The 19,788-nt window shown below is 44.3% G+C and overlaps 1 protein-coding gene across 10 annotated transcripts in view; it reads left to right on the top strand.

Annotated features, from left to right (window-relative positions):
* The window catches only part of PTPRT (protein tyrosine phosphatase receptor type T), a gene marked incomplete at both ends in the record, with an annotated part of 1,101,453 nt that overhangs the window by 660,202 nt on the left and 421,463 nt on the right, over positions 1–19,788 (top strand). For all 10 annotated transcript variants that reach the window (XM_079719321.1, XM_079719325.1, XM_079719327.1 and 7 more), the window contains one exon: positions 12,047–12,343. In XM_079719321.1, the coding sequence (XP_079575447.1) occupies positions 12,047–12,343 (297 nt within the window). The remainder of the gene's footprint in view (positions 1–12,046; positions 12,344–19,788) is intronic.

Below are 19,788 nucleotides of genomic sequence, written 5' to 3'. Positions count from 1 at the left end.
CATGAACCCATATTGATCTGTGATAGTTGGGGTTATCATTCAGCAAATATTCACTTCCTCAATCCCCACTTCCCCACTGTGGGAGGCTCAGCCCCCTTGATGTTGGGCTTGCCTAGACACTTGCTTTAGCCAATATGGTGGACATGTCCAATACTGGACATGACATGAAGAAGGCCTTACGAACTCTTGCATGGGTTGGCTTGGCTCTGGTGCATCTGTTGTAGAAAGAACATGCCTTGAGTAACTGCTGCGCTTTCAGCCTGGGCCCTGGAATAAACACACATGGAGCGGGCCTGAGCCCAGCCTAGATCAGACAAGAGCTCAAGGACAAATGTCTGTTGTTATAAACCAGTGACTTTGGGGGCTGTTTGTTACACAGCAACATCCCACTAGTATATGAGCACATATAATTTCATTTTAATCTCACAAGAATCCTAGGAGATACGGATCATTAGCTTCACTTTAGGTATTGTAAAACGGGTTCAGAAAGGGTAAAAAGAGTCATTCAAGGTCACTCAGTTCGTAAATAAGTTTTAATGGGCAGGAGAGAGAAAGTGTGTAAATGTCAGGCACATGAGCAGGAGTATGTACAAGTGGAGGGGAGATGAAGTGTGGGAAGGGCATTTGACTGATCACACCTAAGAAAGAGCTTACATTGTGCAGAGGCAGCTTTAGAAGGGTAAATTGACATTGAAAATCCAGAGGGAAGGATGGTGACCTCTCCAGGATTCTGAGGTGAAGGATTATCATTTGGCGGCTTAGGAAAGAGCCTGTGCTAGGATTGTGTCTCACAGTGTCATGGCCAGGAGCCACCTTCTATTAGAAGGATCATCCAGGAAACACCAGGAAACATTTTAGCCCCTCACCTTTGCTGAGAGGTGCTCACCGAGGCCAGAGGGTGCTTCACAAGTGAGTGAGGCAGGTAATCGGGGGTAGTTGGGTCTTCCAGCTTCTGTTCTCCTGCCCCTGCTCTTCTGCAGGGGTTCTCTTCTTGGTGTTTTGCCACAAGGTGACTGGGATAGACAACTTTTGCTTCATCATGTGCCCTTTCTCCTTGCGTAGGTGAGTCTCAAGTGAGACTCGGCAGAGAGTAAGCCACCTTTCACTGACAGTGGTTTTTGTTTGAAATTCTTCCTTCAATGTAATGATACTCTTGTACATTTCCAAAAAAAAAATAAAGTGTTGGACATCATAAGAAAGCTTGGTAGGCATTTCTGGGGCTGCTGACACAGCAGGCCTTTCCAAGGTCCAGTAGTCCTGAGCAGTGTCTACAGATAAATGTGATTCCTTGGGAGATCAAGAATGTCCTGGGGCGGGGGCTTCTCTGTTGTGAGCCACCTCCACTTTGAAAGACCTCAGATCCGAATATAAAAAGCTGAACTCTGCAGCTGAAAGGGAAGGTAGTAGTTCTGGGAGAGGGGCTATCAGAGTCCAATCAGGAGATATTACTTTTGTTTGTTTGTTTGACATATTCTGGAAATAATTTGATTTACATTACAAATGGCTTCTCACCAGCATCACAGCAATGGCGGATTAGCTACACTACAGACTGTTTCCTAATTCCAGGGCCCATGTTGTTCACAGCCAGACTGTGTTTCCCAAGGAGAAGCAGTGTTTGGAATGCTAATACCTTACCTGGGCTCAGTGCTAGGTGGCTTTGAACCATCAAAGATGTTTCGGGTTTCATTCTTTCTCCAGCTTTTTTTCCCTTTTCCTTTTTTCTTTGTTTTTATTTTATTTTATTTATTTATTTTTTTAACAGACAAGGGGACTTGCCATGAATTCAGTGTAGATTGAAGTGAAGCCCAGAAGATGCTATGGCCTCACCTTCTCCCCCCGCCCCACCCTGAAACTCTTTCTCTGGAAACTGAAACCATGTAATTTAGAAATTGCTTCTCTCTTTCCAACTCAGTTTCCTCGGCCACAAAAGTAATTTTTAAGCATTCTACAGCTTTTATTTCCAGGCTGCAATCTTGTGCTGGTGTCCATTTAATTCTTCCTGGCGTTTGAACACCTGAGCCGTTGATGTGACAGGAGGTGTGGCTGGCCACCCTGCTCCTTGCTCAGCAACCCGCCAGGTGGCTGCATCTGGATGGGGCAGAGAGGGAAGAGCTAGGTCTGTGCCAGAGCTGGGAAGCAGAGTGCGGCCAGCTAGAACATCGGATTTGTAGGCAGGGGGTACCAAGGCAGAATGGAGCATGGGGAGAGGAAGGTGGGAGATGCTAAATGATCAAGTTCAGGCATTGGGGTCCTGCATCTAGATCAGTCAAGGTAGAGTTCGGAGATTCATCACACCATTTACTTCAACAGAGAGGATTGCCTGTTATAAGTTGTTAACTACTGTGGTTCTCAAACTGTGCTGAGGCAGCCCAGCCAGGCCACTGCAATGAACTCACCAAGGCACCGCGTGAGGGCATTTAGAATTTTAATTTTAAATGATCACGAAAAACAGTGTCATCTATCAGACATTGTACAAACTACTAAGTTGAGGTGATCCACAGTTTCAACATTAGATTGGGCTACATTCCTTTCGGTGACATCATATCTTTGCCAACCTAGCCTTCGTGTTGTGACTGAGGTGAAAAGCAAGTATTGCAGAAAAATCAACACGGCGCAGGCCACAACAGCAGCGGTTTCTAATCTGAATCCACAGTTTGAGAAGTTGTGTAGGGCTTGACAGATGCACGTATCCCATTAGTAAGCAACCGTGGTTATTTAAGAATGGAATTAACATATTTTTTCTTTGATTTGTGTGTATTGTTTTCTCAAACCACTGTTAAGTGGTTAGGCTATAAATACTTATTAAGTTGTTTGGACTAAACGAATAAGTGAAACTATTAGGTATTTCTTTGGTTAGGAACTCTGCGAAAAAAATTACCACAACACCGAGGTCACCATGAAAGTTTGGAAACCTCTGGTTAACTATATATAAAGAATTGGCTGGGAAACTGCAAAGGTAAAAAGAGAACATGAAAGTATTATACCAATATAGCAACTGTGGGAACAGGTACTGCTAGGCTTGGGGAGAGCAAGGGAACAGACTGGAATTAGAAGCATTTTAAACATTGGAAGAGGGAGCTCTTTTTGTCTGGTGCTGGTGTCTCTGAGGTTCTGCAGTGAAGCTTGTTCTTTGAGTGCTGGAGAAACTGCAAACTAGATCCAACTGCCGTGACAGAATGAACTTCCCGGGGTGGGGGGGAAAGTGATATTGGAGTGATGCCCACAGGAACAGGAAGCACTCTCTTCTTCCTCCTAGAGCCCTGCAGGCTCCCTCTATCGCCCCCTACCGGCAGAGACTAACATAGAGCCAGGTGATGGAGCAGACATGTGATTTCTGGAATACCAGCCCCAGCATCATGAAGCAGGGTGTAGAAGGGGTGTTGGAGCCGAGAGACAATGGCTTAATAACTATCCCAAGGTCCTTGGATTGCAGCTGTCATGCTCACCCTTGGCCTGAGGTCCGTGGCCCCGAGCACACAGGTTGCTTCTTGAACCTGGGCCGTATCTGACTCGTGGCTCCCCGTCCATACCCCAGGCTGCTGAACGGTAGTGCCCACAGGACAGGGCTGGTGCACCAGCCCTGGTTTTACCCTGTGTTACATTCCAACCAAGTTCACTCATCCGTTCAGTGTGGAGATGTGGAGCAGGACACCTAACCCAATGATGGGAAAGATAAGCATTTGAGAGAAAGATTTCCCAGAACAACTGAGGTTCAAAGAATGAATGGAAGCTGGGAGAAAGGAGGGACTAGAGAGAGGAGGGAAGGGTGATAACATTCGGTCAACATGTCAGCTCTGCAGAAGTATCTTCCAGACCGTCATGCCTACAGGCCCTAATGGCCATTTTTATCCAGCTAACCCCCATCGCTTTCCTTCAGAACACTTACGACAACATGCAGTTTTGTCAGCTCACATGTTGAATTGTCATTATGATTGTTTCACTCTGTGTCCCCCACCAGATTTTAAGCTCCAGGGTGGCAGGGACCACATCTGTTCTTGTTAACACTTTGTCCCCAACACTTAGCCTACCATGCCATAGGTGCTCAATAAATATTTCAAGCTAAGCCGTGTCCAGGGAAAGAGTAAGGATTTTAGTGTAAAGAGAGAGGAAAACTCAAGAAAGATCAAGGAGCTGGTAGCAGGACCTGAAATCAAAGAAGTGAAATTTTAGACCCAACTTTCCCTGAACCCCCTAATCTCCCTTCCCTGCTTGATTTTTCTCTAGAGCACTTACTGCCATCTGCCATTCTCATTTTTTTTATTATCTCATATATTATTTAATCTCCCATGTCCCACGAGAACGTAAGCCCCTTAAGGGCAGAGAGGATTTTTGTTTGGTTCACTCCTACATCTAGTGTAGTGCCTGGTACGTGGTAGGAACTCAAAAATATTCATTAAGAGAATGAATTTGTCCAGTGCTTGACTTTTGACAAAGGATACTTGCATCACTCTGTTACAACTACTTTAGTTGCTCTTCTCACTTACTTCTTAGGAATAGTGGGAGGGACCATTACTCTAGTGTGTAGCACTCAGACTGGCTTGACACGTCACTGCATGGAGTGTGCATTTGCAGTGCAGGGAGGGGATTCCTGCTCCTGTGGCATGTCCATTTGTGCAGCAGAATCTTGATGGCCATTTGCTCCTTTATTCTTGTATCTTGGACTTTAAATGTGCTGACTCCTTTGCCTGGGGCTTAACCTTCCCACTCCCTACTCTCCATTCTCCGTCCCCCCCACAACTTGTACCTTTACCTCGTTAAATCCCATCCATCCTTTGCCCAAGGCCCCCTCCTTCAGGACAGCCTTCTTGGCCTTAGACTCCACGTTACACTATTGGTGATTTACTCTCAAATATTTACCAGTGGAATGTTATGGATGAGTTATGGGGTACGCTGTAACCCAGTGCTGCCAGCCTTCCCATCAAGACCATACTGGTTAGGGGAAGTCCCCTGGTATTCCAGTTGAGAAGCCCCTTCTCCAGAGACAACGCTACATAGCCCAGGTGTTTCTGATACCACGTCTTGATGCACAACCTTCGTTTTGCTAATCAGTACACTCAATGCCAGAAATTGATTGTGGTGGTTGAAATCAGGGACCTGTCAACTAGCCTAAGTGTTGTAAACGGACTCTAATTGGTGAAATCGGAAGTATTCAAAATATGGGGGTTGGCCAAAATATTGTGAAAGTGCTTTCCAAATGTACATAACGTAGGAGAACCCAGTAAGGCCTCTAGCTCTTAGCCTTAGGGATGGTATCCAAGCCTTGATTCCTAAACAGTCCTGTGTCACCTGTTGGTTGAGAAGGATTCCTGGTTACCTGATGTGTCTGTAATGGTACTTGATTTGCCGCTAGACCAGGAGTAGGCAAGGTACAGCCCACAGCCTAGGCTATCTTTTTTTTTTTTTCATGGAAAGACATTTTATTTTAAATATAGCATTGTGTACATGTCAATCCCAAACTCCCAGTTTATCCCTATTTTTGTAAATAAGCTTTCATAGAATCACAGCCATGCTCATTTGTCTACACATTTTCTGTGTCTGCCTTTGCATTACAACAGCAGAGACAAATAGCTGGAACCGAGACTGTCTGACCCACAAAGCTTAAAATATTTACTCTCTAGACTTTTAACAACAACAACAAACAGTTTGTCAACCCCTACCTGAGAATACTGTCATAACTGCCTTAAATGAGCCTACATGCAAGATAGGAACCAGGTCACCTAAAAAGACTAAGACAGGTCGCTGAGCTTCATTGAGCTTTATGGAATGGATTGTATGACCTATTTTGTGCCTGCTTGCTAATAAACATTTGTGTAATAAATGCTCATCTGTGTAGTAGAATTTAGCCTGAGACTTGCTTTTATTATAACCTAATAATGCAGTTATGGAGGAATCATTAACCCTCACTCACCTCAGATTTCTTTTTTTTTTTTTTTTTTTTTTTGCGGTATGCAGGCCCCTCACTGTTGTGGCCTCTCCCTTTGCGGAGCACAGGCTCCAGACGCACAGGCTCAGTGGCCATGGCTCACAGGCCCAGCTGCTCCGCGGCATGCGGGATCCTCCCGGACCGGGGTACAAACCCCTGTCTCCTGCATCGGCAGGCGGACTCTCAACCACTGCGCCACCAGGGAAGCCCTCACCTCAGATTTCTTTGGTGGCTTCTAGTTTCTATGAAAAAGAATGTAAGGTTGTGCACGAGTCATGATTAAATTGGCTCAGATGAGTTTCCAGCCTAAGGCTGTGTCTTTCTGACATGTGCTGCCTGGAAGCCCAGCACTTTCCCTGCAAAAGCTCCTTCAGGCTTCATCATTCCATCCTTCACAATTGTCGTGTCTGCATCCCCCTCTAGAGCATGAATCTCATGAAGGCTAGAACATGTCTGTCTTATTCCCCTGCATCCCTAATGCCTGTCCCATCTCAGAGGTCCAAGACACGTTTGTAGAAAGGAAAGAATAGATAGAGCTGTATCTGAACATGCATTAGTGGGACCTTGCTAACTCCAAGCTACAGTTGGTTAAAAAGCATGAACCCAGCAGTCAGCTGGACTGAGAACCAGGCCAGGGGTCCACAGTCACCTGCAGGACTTCTATTTTATCTCAGTGGCTCCCCTGCCTTGTCTCCCTTCTGGAGGTGGGAGCTGTATTTAAGGGAATACAGCTGGGTCCAGTACCATCTGGGAGCTTGGTGGACACTAGCTCCTTAATTCACCTCGTAGCCCTAAAAGGCAGAAGTACCATCCCCGTGTTACACATGAGAAAAATGAGGCAAAGATGCAGATAGGACAAGTGACTTGCTTTAGGTCCACGTGATGACAGATCCAGCACTCTTTTTTATCATGTCATGATGCCTCCCTGCTCAAGAGTATTTTTTCAGTATTGGGTAAGCCAACGAACATGTGAATGACATACCTTCTCTATGACATCGCTGCAAGAGGGTGACAGCAGAGTCACCTGATTCTAGTGGTCGGAGTAGGTAGGACCCAGTGACCTTGGATCGTGAGGGTACCAGTATCCCTAAGTGAAGCCTCTGGATTCCTGTCCTTGCCTACCTTCATAAGGATGTCTGTGATAATATTCAACAAATTCCTGTCCACCAAACATCTGTAATAAATTAGAGGAGATGGCAGAAAGGAAGCAAGAGAGTAGGTTTGGATGATGCTGAAAGAAGATGGATTTTATTTTTGTTCCTTTTACCTTTTTTCCCTTCGTGTAGCATTTCCATGCAGAAATTGCAAATTAATGGTCACATCGAACTATCTGTCAATGTATTACTACTCCTTCAGTATCAAATTATGTCGGCAGTAATGTTTCCAGCTGCCTAGGACTCCATTGCAATTTAATTTGAAAGGAACTCAAATCGTATCTCCAAATGGATAAAAAATTAATTTTACATACAAGCCATCCACCTCCACATTTTCAGCCCCATGCCCCAAATTATCTCAATTTAGGTTCAACTTTGAATAGTACGTATGTTACAGCCAATTCCACGTGCAAAGATGAATACATAGAAAATTCATGAGTTGGAAATCTGCTTTGCTGCTCCTTTCTTTTTAATAAGATGTTCTGCCTTGATTAAGGTCATTAGGAGATTCTACAGCTATTGCCTTTGACAGCAGGAATGGAGGCTGGGTCCATATAAAACAAGAGGCTTGAATTCTAACTTAACCACATGATTACCTTAACAGTTGGAGTATAGAGAGAGCCCTGATTCACCCCTTCACTTACTGCATTTCCCCTGCAGGATGTTCAGGCCTTGATTCTGGTTTGGTCTTCAGTTATCCCCTGCTTTCTGTATTTACTCATTCTTCATTTATTAATCAGCTCTATGTCCAGTTATAAAAATGAAGAGATCTAGGTGCTCACAGGTTAGCAGGGGAGGTGAGCGTGAACCAAACATCCAAACATTAATCTGCAATTTGATAAGGACTATGGGAGAAGTATTAAAGAAAACAGATGATGATTCATTCTGCCTGGGCAAGAAAGGCTTTTGGAGAAAGTTACAAAGAAAGGGTGGCATTGGAGCCCGGCCTTGAATATATTGAATAGGGATTTGCCCGTGGCAGCCCAAGCAGAGGGAAGCATGGAGGTGTAAAAGGATTCAGGATGCAGCACTCAGTCTGCTTTAGGAATGTAGGGTTCAAAGAGTGAGCAGTGGAAAACGAGGGAGGGAATTTGGAGGTGGAAGGGTACATGTTGCAGGTTGGGCTCTGGTATTAGGTTGAAAATGGTACTTCAGTAAGATCTAACGTGGAAAGGAGAGGAGTGATCAGTGATCAGATGTGAGGAGGCCCACGCTGCCTTCCAGAGGCAGCTGCAGAATGAAGAAGCTTCTGAAGATACGAGTTAGTCAATCACACACACACATACACACTTGTCCCAATGGGTCTGGGACAAGATACACACACACACCAGCAGCCTCCTTCCTTCTCCTTTCACCTGACTCCATCCCTCCCCACAAAGGTCTTCTCCTCCAAACAGCCACGCTCTGGTCACCCGTTGGGCCTAGGGGTACATACATGGAATATGGTGTGACCTTGGATGGCCAAAGCAAGGGAAGAGGTTCACACAAGCCCCGGAAATGAGTTTGGAGCCACTGGGACAGGGAATTCTAGGCTGTCAGGTGTCTGGAGCCTGGGCCAGAATGGGGAGCACAGGGACCAGGTGGAGACGTTGGCCCATTGACTCCTGCTTTAGGAGGAGGGCAGAGTCTGCAGATGGCCGGAATGTGCTCCCTAATCCACAGGACTCGGGACAGGGCCCTCATTGCCAAGTCTAAGGGCATAGAGACAGTGAACCCGGAGGCCAAGCCACTTTACTTGTCCATCAGAGGAAGACTTTCCAGCTTCCCAGATAAGCCACACTCTCTTCCCACTGTATGCCATCTCTGTGGCCTGTAGGCTGTTACTCAACAAGGTCATATGGACAGAGTCTTATCTGGAGGCAGAAACCATAGGCTCTAGGCTTGGACATATTTACACGAGGGATGTAAATTCAACAAACCAATCTCCACTGCACACACAAAGCTTTCTCAGCGATTTCTGACTTGTTTGTACCAGCCGGGATGTAAACCTGAGACTCTCCCTGCTGTAGGCAATTACCGGAGCAGAAGCTGGGTTGACATCTGAGGTTTGGGGGGGTTATAGTGAAAGCATGAACGCCTCCATCATGCATTTTGAAAACTAGTTTCCATCATGTAGGATCTTAGGACGTTCTCTTGCTTGAATTGAAAAAGAGATAAGTTCACCTTAAAGACTCGGTGATGTGCTAGAGGGGACAGAACAGGGGACTGTGGAGTCAAGGGGGTCCAGGCTCAGTTCTCAAAAACAGGTCACCATCTGTTCCTCTCAGTTTAAACAACATGAACTGGCCCATCAACAGACTCAGTACCATGTGCTGGGGTTGCTGGACAAACAGCACATGGTCCCTTGCAGCCTGGGAGGAATGATGTATAAAGGAACAAGCAGTTCCTAGAAAGCGTGACGGGTGCTCAGTGGGCTGGATAGCTGTGCAAAGTGCCGTGGGAGTTCAGAGCTGGGGACTTAGCTGTGTGGCCCTGGGCAAGTCATGTCCCTTCGTTGGCCTCAGTTCCCTATGTCGGACAGTTGTTTTCAGCATGCAACTGCCCAGCCCATAGTTACTGCTTAATAAAGAGCCACTGTCTTGCCCTTTCTTGAATGCAAGTTCTTGAACTTACAGAAAACTTTCACCCACGTGTATCTAACCCACAGGGCCACCAGAGGTCTTATCTTTTGCCCTTGAACTGAGATGTCCTTGAACCTCTTAATTCCATAGCCTGAGAAAGCCCAAATCATCTCTCAAGGTGTCAGTAACACACATGGACATATTTTCCAAGTCCCCATTGCCTCTGGTCCCTTTGTACCCATGCGACATTTTATTTGGCGCAAATGAGGCATGCAGATCTCAGAAACCCCAGGAAATCAAATCACAGCCAATCATTTTGTGGTATTTTGAGGACCCTGTTGAAGACTAGGAGTCACATGAGAACAGTCCCATTGGGCTCCACCCAAAAATACACCATCTTGTTCACCCCCATCCTCTCCTATTCAATCCCAGCAGCCAGTGAGTTCATTTTTCTCCTCTAAAGGCTAAGCACAGCCGATCCCAAGGCCCTGGGACTGCAGCGTCTACTCCAAACAAGCTTCTTAAAGCATTTCTCCAAGAAGGGCCATTCTCTCTAAGAGAAACGCCCACTGTTAGGTAGAGACAATTTTCTCTCTCTCTTTACAGTTCATTTTATACACATTAACGGCCCTCTGAGATTAGCGCAATAATTTCCACTTTATAGATGAAGAAATGAAGGCTCAGAGATGCAGTGCCCTTGCCCAAGGTCACACAGCTAGTGAGGTAGCATGGTGGGCGGGGCGGGGGGGGAGAAGTACACGGATTGAATCTCTAGCCTGTGCTTAACTACTCCCAGCGAAGAGAGTCTGACAGAAGAACTTACGGGGAATGCCGATCATAAAAGAAGTTACGTTTCTATCGTAACAAGTGCCTAAACCTTATAGAATGAGCTTTACATAATGGGGATTAAAAAAAGAAAAGTTTTGTTTTTTATTATCTGTTTTGCACAAAACATCTATTTAATTTGTGTAAAGTGTAAATTGAATATTCATAATAAAATAAACATAGCCAATGTTATATATGGGGGTCTGGGACCAAGATCAGTAGGGAGGGCTGGAATGGGAGATAGCACTAGGGTGAGAAGGCATGATCAGATCTGTTTTTATTTTTTTATTTTTTTAAATTAAAGTATAGCTGATTTACAATGTTGTATTAGTTTCTGGTGTACAACAAAGTGATTCAGTTATATATATATATTCCTTTTCATATTCTTTTCCATTATGGTTTATTATAAGATATTGAATATAGTTCCCTGTGCTACACAGTAGGACCTTGTTGTTTCTATGTATAATAGTGTGCATCTGCTAATACCAAACTCCCAATCCTTCCCTCCCCGGAACCCCCTCCTCCTTGGCAACCACAAGTCTGTTCTCTATGTCTGTGAGTCTGTTTTGTAGGTAAGTTTATTTGTGTCATATTTTAGATTCCACATATAAGTGATATCATACAATATTTGTCTTTCTCTTTCTGACTTACTTCGCTTAATATGATAATCTCTGGGTCCATCCATGTAGCTGCAAATGGCATTATTGCTTTCTTGTTTATGGCTGAGGAATATTTCATTGTATATGTATACTACATCTTCTTTATCCATCCCTCTGTCAATGGACATTTAGGTTGTTTCCGTGTCTTGGCTGTTGTGAATAGTGCTGCTGTGAACATAGGGGTGCATGCATCTTTTTGAATTACAGTTTGTCTGGATATATGCCCAGGAGTGGGATTGTTGGATCAGATCTGTTTTTAGAACGATGCCCCTGGAGGGGCCTGTTTGGAAAAAAAGTGGAGAACAAAGAAGGAAGGGTTGAGGACTGTTGTGGGAGGCTAGGAAAGGATGAGTTGTGTTGTCAGTGAAAGGAAGGGAAGTTCCAAGGCACTGTCAGTGGGTCACAGTGACCTGCTGAGGATGCTGTGTGTGGAGGATGCTATTTGATCTCTAGATTGTGCACCTCGGTGTGGTAAACTAGAGAAATGGGTCTGGTTTCTCAAGGGGAGGGGATGTGGCCAGATGAAATGTAAAGAGGCAGATCAGAACTCCAGCATCCTTCTCAACTAGTATTTCCCCAAAGTGTTGTGTGTGCTGTTAATGGTACCCAACATGGTTTTTGGTGGTACCCTGATGAAAACAACTTTGCATTGTTTTAAATGGTAAACATTTATTTATGGCAAGTGATTCAGGTTTTCCCTTTAAGTAGTTATGTTTTCTTTTAGATGCCTTATTTAAAAAAGAAGGAGTTTGATTTACAGAATAATGTTAATTAAAGTATCCTCTAGGTGACGAAATCAGGAAGGTAGTGGCTGAGTGATTGGGCTGAGTTTGAAGAGCTGTTCTCCCCTGTTTTAGCGGGGCCTCCACCCCACCTTCCTGACAGCCTCCTCAGAGCCCTGTGTCTTGCGTGTGTGTGTTGCAGACCCGGTGCACGGCCCGCAAAACGTGGAGATCGTGGACATCCGAGCCCGGCAGCTGACGCTGCAGTGGGAGCCCTTCGGCTACGCGGTGACCCGCTGCCACAGCTACAACCTCACGGTGCAGTACCAGTACGTGTTCAACCAGCAGCAGTACGAGGCCGAGGAGCTCATTCAGACCTCCTCCCACTATACCCTGCGGGGCCTGCGTCCCTTCATGACCATCCGGCTGCGGCTGCTGCTGTCCAACCCCGAGGGCCGGATGGAGAGTGAGCAGCTGGTGGTGCAGACGGAGGAGGATGGTGAGTGCGGCGGGCAGTGCGCATGCTCACTCGGGAGCGGGGAATGCCAGACCTGCTTGGGGGGCCATGCCTAGCGGTTAGGAGGTTTTATTTTTCCTGCGTCTTTCATCTCTGTTGGTATATCAGCCCCTTTTCTCAGCTCTTCAATAAAGCACCACACAGGCTGTGCAGTGCACAACTCCAAGGGGTGCTGTCCCCCTAGACAGTGGCAACTCTGTCGCAGACACACGCTCAAGTTTGACCTTTCTACGTCCCCATCTCTCTTCTCACTTTATACCACCTGCTATGCCAGCATTTAACCACACTGATGCCTCCCGAAAGAGAAGCTGTGTATTGGTAGTATTGTTGAAGCATGTTGAGTTTGGGAGTCAGACGGCTCTGGATTCTGTAAGAATAAGGATCAGAAAATACACTTTAAGAACTTGGCACACACATTGAATGCACCCAGAACCGCATATTCACCTGGGTGTTCTACAGGTGTCTTCAAAAGTACCCAGAAACGGGCCTCCCTGGTGGCGCAGTGGTTGAGAGTCCGCCTGCCGATGAAGGGGATATGGGTTCGTGCCCCGGTCCGGGAGGATCCCATATGCCGCGGAGCGGCTGGGCCCGTGAGCCATGGCCGCTGAGCCTGCGCATCCGGAGCCTGTGCTCCGCAACGGGAGAGGCCACAGCAGTGAGAGGCCCGCGTACCGCAAAAAAAAAAAAAAAAAAAAAAAAGTACCCAGAAACGAACTGTCTCCTCTTCTATACGGACCTCTCTCCCTGTGTTCCTCACATCAATGAACTGCATCTACTAAGTCAAGATAAACACCTGAAGTCAGCCTAGGTGCCTCCATCACTCCCTCCCCATCCCCCAGCTCCACGCCCACAAGGTTCCAATGAGTTTGCCTTCTGCAGTTTATCTTCCAGCATGCCTCTTAAGACTCCAGGAAGAGAGAGCCACGTGCACTTTCTAGAACACATCTCTTTTTCCCGCCCTTGTCTCCTTGCCCATGCTGCTTTGTTTCTCCTGCTCAGAATGACCTCTCCTCCACATCTGTGGGACAGATTCTATTTATAATCTTTCAAGTCTTTGCTCACGTGCTACTCCCTCCAGAAGCTTTCCCTGAGTGCTCCAAGCCAACTTGGGTGTTCCTTCTCAGACCCCTGCTGTATTTTGCATGTAACTCCGCCACGGTGGTTATGTTATTTATGGTAGGACAGGACTTGCTGGTTCTAGGACTTATCTATAAGAAACACTTCTCTGTGACCGTATTTCAGTTTTCCTTCCAGCCAGACTGCTTCTGGCCTCGAGGGGTGTCTGTAGTTAGTTTCCTGGCATCAGACTCATGTGGATTGATCTGCTAGTGATCGATTAAGGAAGGTTTCCCAGGGGAGACTGGGGAGGGAGTGGGGGAAGCAGGACAGTGAAGGGGAGGAAGCCCAGGTACAGCTTCAGGCCAAATCCAGGGCGCTGTGACCTGGGCCTGCAGGAGAACTCTATAGGGCAGGTTGTGTATCACTGTCGTTCCAAATCATGGCTGCCAGCCAGTGGTTAGGTCTGGAATGGGGATGGAGGATTGGGAAGTAAATTCTCAGGAACTTCTGGCTTTCTACACATGCAGACAGAAAATCAAAGGGCACAAAAATGGCATAAAGTGATTAGAAAGAATCCGGGCAGAACTCTGTCATTGTTACTGCATGAGGCAAATCCTCACACTTGACTCAAAGCAGAGCCTCTTCCATGGCGGCCCTGTCTAGTCCTCTTATTTCATATAAGCAATTCTAAGGACCCCTGAGTGATGGTCCCTGGTGGGATCCAGACCCACATCCTCAGCTGCAGAGTCCCACAGGGAGATAGAGGAAGGAGCTCCAGCCTCTCACCTTGTCTCCCAATTCTCACGTTACCCCATCCCATCCTAGACCTGGAAGTTTTATCAAACCTGCCTTCATGACAAACCCTTCCTGATCCCCTTTAAATTCATCCTCACAGCCTCTCTGTTCGCAGCCCCTGTAGACTGTGCTTCTAGGTGGCAGTAGCAGTGGGGACTCAGCCTCTGTCACCTTGTTCCCCCATCTTCCTATCTTGTAATGAACCTCAGTCTTCTGTGGGTACAGCTCTCCCCAAGGCCAGCTTCTCTGGAAGATCTGAGTGCCCTGTTTCCTATGAGCCTGTTCCCATCTATCCTCCAACAGAGAGGGTCAGACATCTCATCTTGGCTTCATTTTGCAGCCCAGGACATGTGGCCCTGGATTTAGCTTCTGATAAAGCTGTCAAAACTTTCCCAAGATCTGGCTTCATGGTTTCAAAAATGCACAGCCCCTTCCTCCAGCAGGTAGAATAATGCACTCTTTGAGAAGGCAGACTCTGGAGCCAGATATGCCTGGAGCAAGTTGCTTCATCTCTCAGTGCCTTGGTTTCTCATCTATAAAAAGGAGATAGTAATAGTACCTACCTTACAGGTTGTTGTGCTCATTAAAAAGGATGGTGTATATAGAAATTGGAATCATGCTCATCAGATTGTAAGTTTTCATTAAATGTAGCTACTACATTTGCACTAAATAAAAGAAAAAAAAATTCTTGACAAAGAATCCTCTAGCACAGCCAACCCAGAAAGCACCCACCCATCTCTGCAGAGCTATAGATGTCCACTGTAACTGGTTGTAGATTATGACATCGACTTTCAAGGAGTGGCGATGTGGTCAGTGCCTGGTTGGAGAAGCAGGGTTGGGGCAAGTAGGGTGGTTTAGTGACAAGTGTTCATGAGGGACCTGGTTGTTAGACAGGGAGGAGCCACTGTTGAGAACCAGCATGAACATTCAGGATGCAGAAGATGAACAGGAGGGTTTGGCCCAGGAACAGCTCACGGCATTTTTTGTCAAGATGCTCTGCCCACCTTGGGCTGCTTTTTGAGGATTACCTACATGTGCAACAACAAATCCCAATTCCCATCCTTAAGGCATGCCTCAGCCTCTCCCTTTCTTCTTCTTGTCATCAGGAAAAGAAAAAATCACAAGGCCTTTATCAAAACACATTGAGAGCAGCAAAGCTTTGAAGTTAAATTTTAATCAAACACCATTAATATCACATCCGTTCCTGCTCTACCGAGATGTGCAGCCATTATCACAGTAAACACACCAACATTAAGACACCAGGCCTCCATCTTGTAGCCCTCCTGAGGCCCCACCTCAGGAACCACCGGGCTGCACGAAAGTCTCAGAAGAGCACAGTGCCCTCTGCATGCCAGGATTAGGTTCCATTTCTCCTAAAGAGGGGAGAGGCACCATCTCTGTTTGCTGGGAGCTCATTCACCTCAAGGTCGAGCTGGGGATGGAGCTCAGCTCTAGTCCATTAACCGAAACCCCCTTTGGGGAACCAAGGAGCAGCCTTGCAGGTTGAGCTGACTGGACTCACGCTGCTTTCATCTGTGCTACAAAATTGTCTTCTGGGGAATATATGGAATTTGTAATTTCATCACCCCAGTGCTTTCGTGAGCGTGTGAAGTAATCCACTGCTGGTGAGAGGAGGTCATGGCCACTGAGCCCTGTTGCTTCATCTGGGAGGTCATCGTTAATAGGAGACTAAACAGATTCTTTATTTTTCCCCTTTTCTTCACAAATGTCTCATACAAAACTGTGACTCATTTATTAGATGGTTACTTCTCTGCCTTCAGCCAGACCACAGCCAAGACTGTGAAGTGGAATCTAGACACTCATAGGCACGCTATGTTTTATACAATGACTCATACCCAAAATCTTACTTTGAAATGTTTCAAAACCATAGAAGAATTGAAAGAATAGTACAAACGAGATCTGTAAACCCTTCACTAGATTCAACATTTCTAAACACCTTACTATTTATTTTTTCATATATATATATGATACCTAGGTATGATATATTTGATATGGAAATATATATAAACATACATATAATATTTTTAACTCTTTGAAAGTAAGTGGCAGAAATCATGATACCTGACCCCTAAATTCTTTAGCATACATGACATGACCTAAGGATAAGGACATTCTCCTCCATACCCACAGTACCATAAAACATCTAAGAAATTTAGCATTAATTTTAAAATAATCAAATAGATAATCCACATTCATATTTCCAATAATATTAAACCTGATCTTATGTGACAAACCAGAATATGAGACATGTTTGGCAAAAATGCTATATGGGTTGGTGGTGTATATTTCTCACTGTATCATGTCAAGAGGTACATAATGTCAGGGACCCCCTCTACTGATGTTGCTGCATTGGTCCCTTAGATAAGATGGGGACCACCCAGTCCCTCCACAGTAAATGTAGCACCTTTTCTCTTCATAAATTAGCTCACCTGTGCAGTGATGCTTTGAGATCCTTGGGGATCCTATTCCCCAAGAACTTTTAAAAACATTTTATTGAAGTATAGTTGATTTACAATGTTGTGTTAATTTCTTCTGTACAGCAAAGTGACTCAGTTTTACATATATATATATATATATATATATATATTCTTTTTCATATTTGTTTCCATTATGGCTTGTCACAGGATATTGAATATCCTGTGCTCTACAGTAGGACCTTGTTGTTTATCCATCCTATATATAACAGTTTGCCTCCGCTAATCTCAAACTACCAGTCCTTCTCTCCTCTACCCCCTTTCCCCCTTGGCAACCACAAGTCTGTTCTCTATATCTGTGAGTCTGTTTTTGTTTCATAGATATGTTGATTTGTCTCATATTTTAGATTCCACATATAAGTGATGTCATATGCTATTTGTCTTTCTCTTTCTGACTTACTTTACTTAGTATGATAATCTCTAGGTCCATCCATGTTGCAGCAGATGGCATTATTTCATCCTTTTTGATAGCTGGGTAATATTCCATTCGTGTGTGTGTGTGTGTGTGTGTGTGTGTATCACATCTTCTTTATCCATTTGTCTTTTGATGGACACTTAGGTTGTTTCCATATCTTGACTATTGTAAATAGTGCTGCTATGAACATTGTGGTGCATGTATCTTTTCGGATTAGAGTTTTGTCTGGGTATATGCCCAGGAGTGGGATTGCTGGATCATATGGCAATTCTCTTTTTCGTTTTTTGAGGAACCTCCTTACTGTTTTCCATAGTGGCTGCACCAATTTACATTCCCACCAACAGTGTAAGAGGGTTCCCTTTTCTCCACACCCTCTCCAGCATTTGTTATTTGTAAACTTTTTTAATGACGGCCATTCTGACTAGTGCGAGGTGGTACCTCATGGTAGTTTTGATTTGCATTTCTCCAATAATTAGTGATGTTGAGCATCTTTTCATGTGCCTATTGGCCATCTGTATGTCTTCTTTGGAGAAATGTCTATTTAAGTCTTCTGCCCATTTTTTGATTGGGTTGTTTGCTTTTTTTGTTGTTGAGTTGTATGAGTTGTTTGTATATTTTTAAAATTAAGCCCTTGTTGGTCACATCATTTGCAAATATTTTCTCCCATTCTGTGGATTGTCTTTTCATTTTGTTTATGGTTTCCTTTGCTGTGAAAAAGCCTGTAAGTGATTAGGTCCCATTTGTTTTTTTTGTTTTGTTTTTTTAAGATTTTTTTGATGTGGACTATTTTTAAAGTCTTTATTGAATTTGTTACAACATTGCTTCTGTTTTTTGGGGTTTTGGCCACGAGGAATGTGGGATCTTACCTCCCTGACAAGGGATCAGAACCACACCCCCTGCATTGGAAGGTGAAGTCTTAACCACTGGACCACCAGGGAAGTCCCAGGCCCCACTTGTTTTTGTTTGTTTGTTTTTGTTTTTATTTCTACTGCCTTGAGATTCACCTAAGAAAACATTGGTACGACTTATGTCAGAGAATGTTTTGCCTACAATCTCTTCTAGGAGTTTTATGGTGTCATATCTTATGTTTAAGTCTTTAAGCCATTTTGAGTTAATTTTTGATGTGAGGGTGTGTTCTAACTTCATTGATTTACGTGCAGCTGTCCAACTTTCCCAGCACTACTTGCTGAAGAGACTTTTTCCCATTTAATATTCTTGCCTCCTTTGTTAAAGATTAATTGATCATAAGTGCATGGGTTTATTTCTGGGCTCTCTATTCTGTTCCATTGATCCGTATGTCTGTTTTTGTGCCAGTATCACACTGCTTTGATTGCTGCAGCTTTGTAGTATTGTCTGAAGTCTGGGAGGGTTATGCCTCCTGCTTTGTTCTTTTTCCTCAAGATTGCTTTGGCAATTCCGGGTCTCCCCAAGAACTTTTGACCCAATGGTTTTAACACTCCTTGATAATCCTCTCCTGAATCAGTTATTATGCTGATATTTACAAAAGGGTGCTCTAAATCTAGCATTCCCTCTACATGTATTAATTTGCATTCTTCTTTATAAAAGAGCTTTTCTCTCCTCATCCCCCTCCCCACTTTTTTTTCCTATTGACTCGTGGGTCATTTTTTCTTCCTCAATGTATTAAAATCCATTACTATCATTATTCTTTTCAATGCTCAAACTGTCTCAAATATGGCTAGTGGGAGTCCCCTCAGATTGGCTCCTAGGTCCTTTGGACACGCTCTCATTAGTTTTCCTTGCTTCTGGTGCAACAGAATATTCCAGACTCTCCTTGTAATGTCTCTGCCCCAGACCTGGAGTTAACCACTTATCTGAGGATTTCTGGTTGTTTTCAGAGATGCATCTTAGTTGTGCTCAATGGGGTGTTATTGCCTCTAGGCTCTTCAAGAAGGTAGAGCTGGGGAATATTATTTTATCTGTTTTAAATCATGAACTCACACTAATTCAAATCCAACACCTCAGGATTCTTCTGCACTTGCCCTCAATCCATATATATCTATCTCCCTCCTCCCACAGTGAAAATCCCAACATTCACATATTTTTTCATTTGCTCCATGCTACAATACACACAAAGTAGTCTCAGAATTACAATACCAGTCCTCCTAACAAACAAGAAAACTACTAAATTATGTTAAAGATTTTCTTTTTAGTTTTTCTCTCCTTGAGTAGTCACGATACCATATCCAAAAGTTCATTCTTTTCTCTGGATGGTTATATTATCAATTTGATACCCTATTAGGTTCATTTATTTCAATTTTAAGGTCTGCCTTCCCCCCATCCTTTTTTGTTCAATGTCATTGTTTCTAACATCAAAACAGTTTCTTGGTTCAAAAGTCAAAACTGTATAAAAAGGTACACTCAGAGAAGAATTGCCAGCATCTCTCTTTCACACTGTTCTTATCTGCACCTGAAAGGTAACCATTTGTATTTATTTCAGATATATCTTTCCTATAGTTCATTTTGCAAAAAAGTAAAAATTATCTTTATTTCTCTTATTTTTATATAAAAGATAGCATAGTAGGTATACTCTGCATCTTGTGTTTTTGTTCACTTAATATATCCTTGAAATCAGTCCATGTCGGTTTGTACAGATTTGTGTCATTCTTTTTTATAGCTGTGTGGGACTTCATTATGTGGATATA

The sequence above is a fragment of the Hyperoodon ampullatus genome (assembly GCF_949752795.1).
Source record: "Hyperoodon ampullatus genome assembly, chromosome: 14".
NCBI lineage: Eukaryota > Metazoa > Chordata > Mammalia > Artiodactyla > Ziphiidae > Hyperoodon > Hyperoodon ampullatus.
This window is presented reverse-complemented; position numbering and strand designations above follow the sequence as displayed.